General features: G+C 48.9%; 1 protein-coding gene across 1 annotated transcript; it reads left to right on the top strand.

Annotated features, from left to right (window-relative positions):
• Positions 1-2,722: 2,722 nt before the first annotated feature.
• On the top strand, positions 2,723-3,987 carry LOC100193931 (uncharacterized). Its single transcript, NM_001139002.1, has one exon. The coding sequence runs from the start codon at positions 3,152-3,154 to the stop codon at positions 3,668-3,670; it is 519 nt and encodes a 172-aa protein (NP_001132474.1). The 5' UTR covers positions 2,723-3,151; the 3' UTR covers positions 3,671-3,987.

Genomic DNA, 3,987 nt, shown 5'->3' with positions numbered 1-3,987 from the left:
TTCTTAAGGATCGCCATGTTGCCTTATCAACCAAACCTAGGAAAGACATGTCCTATCACTTTCTTGAAGTTTGTTGCCTTTGGTTTCATCATATCTATCGAAGGCATACCAACTTAACCTTGTGATTGTTTTCCCCTGTATCTAGTCAGATACTGATCCTTGACCTTGTGATCTCTACGATGGGCATAGAAATATGCTTGGGGCTGAATTAACAGTCTCCCATCGTATTTCTTTCATCCAAGTTAGGTTATGGCCATACCTTGTTCATTTCATCGGGCCATGATCTATTTAGCCTCTACTTGTAACCATTTTTACATGTGGAGTCTCTTTTGTATATTGTCACCCTTGCTCAATCCATTGGTGTCACGCGAGATTTCTTATTGGTTACGTCTGGTAATGGTGTTATGACTAAAATTGGTGGTACTGCGCTGAAACCGAGGGCCTCCTGTGGGTGCACACACATGGTTGTGCTACTTGGCACACGCTAGTATCACAGTTAGTAATCATAATCCATTATAAGACTATATTGATAGGTTGTCTCTGCACAAATTGTTCTTACCACATGAGATTCATTATTGGTGCCAGTTTTATAATGGTGTTATGGTTAAGGACTTACGGTACCGCGGCGAAACTGAGGGCCTCCTGTGAATGCGCACACAGGATTTTGCTGCTTGGTGCATGCCGGTACCAAGATCTCTGGTCATGATCCATTGTGAAACTACACTGATGTGTTATCTTCCGTGGACGTTCCCTTGAAACAATTTTCATGTTGTTGTGAAGTAGTAACATCTGTCATCTCCGTTGGATCAAAAGGGCGTATCATCTTCATGTGTGGTCTCTTTTCCCTTGACTTGGATAGTGACTACACACATACAAGTTCCCTTTGAATCCTTTCTTGTAAAGGTGAAGCCTTGGAGCTTTTTAGTGTCAGGGACAACTGATTAGCTCTCAAAATGGAGATTGGATTTTCCCTGCTGTTGAAATGCAGGAGTTTGTTCATTCGCTCTCTTATTTAACCCATATATTTCCAAAACAAGCCAGTTCCTCCCGCATGGAAGAAACGAATGAACAACCTGACCAAATGGATTTCTACCTAAGTGCATGATCTCCTATTAGCCAAAGTAAACTCTCGACCGTTGGCTTACCGATGGTACTGAGAGGATCTGCTCAATGTCAAAAGTAGTTCAACAAGTTGGTTTTACTGACTTGTAACTGCCTTGTGAACAAAGGTTGAGTTTAGAGATCGTTTTATCAATTTGCCTGAACTCACTTTGGTTCACCCCACCCTAAAGGAAGTGCTTATGAGGATCGAGATAAAGTCGACTAATAACCACCTAATTATCGCTCTAGTCGTGCCTTGATCGCCTCACGCGTGCTTTTCCAGCGTGTGTGATCATGTCGAGTCATGCCTAGTGCTTGATAAAATGAATTGGTTGTGAAGTCAACATCAACGGATCTCTTCGTTGATATTTTCTGAGTCTTTATTATTTTTCTTGGACTTGGATTTTCTGGCTAGCCACGGGTCAACTATGGTGTTGTTCGACATCCGCACTTGTCGCGTGTGCTATGAGCTTATCGTAACCACTTGTTGGTAAACCTCTTTCTGTGTGTTTTACCCAAGATGGTGCATCTGATTTTGTTTGGGTAAAATCGAGTATCTACCGCTCGCTCAACAAACTCAGATAGTACAGTGTCATCAGAAAAAGCAAACTGCACACATGGAACCTTATGTGTTCCTCTGGCAGACATCATCTCTATTCATGGACATCTTTAAATTAGCTTGTGGCGATACATGCTATGTCCACTAGAGAAACGACATCCTGAGGCACTCGCCTTTGCTTCGGACTGTCTTAGGGTTATCGCTGATATGGATATGGTTTACATGCTTCTCTACCCTTGGAAGTCTTTCGCTCCGAATCTCGGGACGAGATTCTTTTAAGGGGGGAGGGCTGTAACACCCCAGGTGTTTATGTTCTGCTCGACAACGAGTACGAATTTAAGCACGTGATATCAGTGAATAAGACGGACACTAAGGTCTAATTATTTTCACCTATCGTGATTTTAATATCGCATCTGTTTCGTTTATCGCGAGCGCGACATCGTTTTTATTTTTATTTGTCCGGGTTCTTCCGAAATTTTCGTGTTCTTCGAAACGTAGTCGTTCCGAAAATCGGTGCATCCGGTAATTATTTAAAATTTATCGCTCGCGCGAATACGAATTCGGAAACTCGACTCACTCGGATGATTTTTATCTCGGGCAAATTAGTTTGAACTCGACGACTAAAATGTTCGGGGTAAAATAATTTGAATCGCGCGAAATCTTGCGCGAGGATATGACCCACTTTATTCTTCAGCACGCTGTTTTGGCGACGAAATCACGTATGCCTTAGCGCATCTGGTTTCGGCTTGTTTCGGTCGAATCACGCCGAACAAACTATCAGTGCCGAAATCAGTTAATTTCGGTATGTCGCTTCTTGCCCGGATCCGAATCTTTGGATATAAGTGATTAGCGATTAATTTGGTTCGCTAAATTCGAAGCATGTCATGTGTCTTCGTGTAGCGCATCGATCCGTTATTCAGCGCTAAAAATCGGGATCTAAAAATACTTGTGATTTCTGGAAATTAAAAAAAACAGAAAAATCAAAAAAAATTCAGTCGGCTCTATCCTCCACGCCGCTCTCTATCTAATCCTCATCCATGTGGGATATTTTCCAGCCGACGTCGCGCTCTGGAATCCGGTGTCTTCCTCAATACGCTCCTCCCAAGTCCCAAGTCCCACACGCGCCCTCATCCTCTCAGCTCCCTACAGAAATATCCCAGCTCGCGCCCTCCCTGCTCTCCCCTCGGTGCCGCGCCCAGCTTCTCCTCCCCATGGCCGCGGCTCCCTAGCGCTCGCCTATCTGCTCGCGACGCACGCCCAGCCTCTCCCACTCGAGTTCCTCTGCTTCTTCCCCCTGTGTCACGCCCTGGCCATGGACATCGGTATCGACGAGCTCACCCTGAGTTACCTGGCCTGACCGACTTCCTCTGCTCCTGCGTGCCCCATCTCGTTGCAGCTCCATGGTGCTCGGACTCAGCTCAGCGTGCCGTGGAGCTCCCTGTTTAGCGCAGGTTGAATCTCCCAAGAACTCGCGTCCCTCTGTTCGCCGGAATGGTGCCCCTTCTGCTCAGACTGCGTCTCCCTCTGCTCACGCGCTCCCCTGTTCATCTCACTGCGCATGCAGCGGTGTTCGGCTCCAGCTCGCCGGACCTCCCTGCCCAGCTCCCAGCGTCGAGCTTACCTCTGTCCATGCCGCGCGCCCTTCCTGCTCGCCGCGTCGCGCCCCAGCTCTCTGGCGTGCCGAGCTCGCCCTACGCGCGCTACAAGTTTCCTTCTCCAATCGTCGCGCGCCGCGCACGCTGCTTCCTGGAGCTCGGCCGTGACCTCGCCGTCGTTCATCAGCTCCAGCGCACAGCTGAACTCCCCTGCCTCCCATGGCCGAGTGTCCAGCTCCCTTGTTCCCTGATTTCTGCGCGCCGCACGCGCCTCTCCCCGAGCTCGCCCAAATCAGACAGTGTCTCCCTCAGCTCGATCCCTGTCGTGAAGCTTTCTGGCTCGCCGGCGTTTCACCCGTGCGCGCACGTTCCTGCCGAGCTCGGTCCTGTCCATCTTGCCGCGCTCGGTCTCTAGCTCCATGTGCGCGCCGTTGTGAGCTCGTCAGCCACCCACCGTTGCCTTGTCACAGAACCCCCAACGCCGTCATCCATGGTCGCGACCTCGCCAAATGCGTTCATCGCTTGGCCCTATGTCGTTTGGCTCGTCGACCTTGTTCGCTGCCGCGCGCGCTTGTCCCTGATGCTTCTCGCACGGTATTTAGATCTCGTCGATTGGCTCCGCCATCCTTGTTTCCCTCTGGTCGCGATAAAATCTTGTCCCACCAGGTCATCGGGCGCTGTTCCCAGCTCACTATAGAGTTTGCTGGGCTCGCCATATATTTAAATGTCGTC

The sequence above is a fragment of the Zea mays genome, chromosome 5 (genome assembly GCF_902167145.1).
Source record: "Zea mays cultivar B73 chromosome 5, Zm-B73-REFERENCE-NAM-5.0, whole genome shotgun sequence".
NCBI classification, from domain to species: domain Eukaryota; kingdom Viridiplantae; phylum Streptophyta; class Magnoliopsida; order Poales; family Poaceae; genus Zea; species Zea mays.
This window is presented reverse-complemented; position numbering and strand designations above follow the sequence as displayed.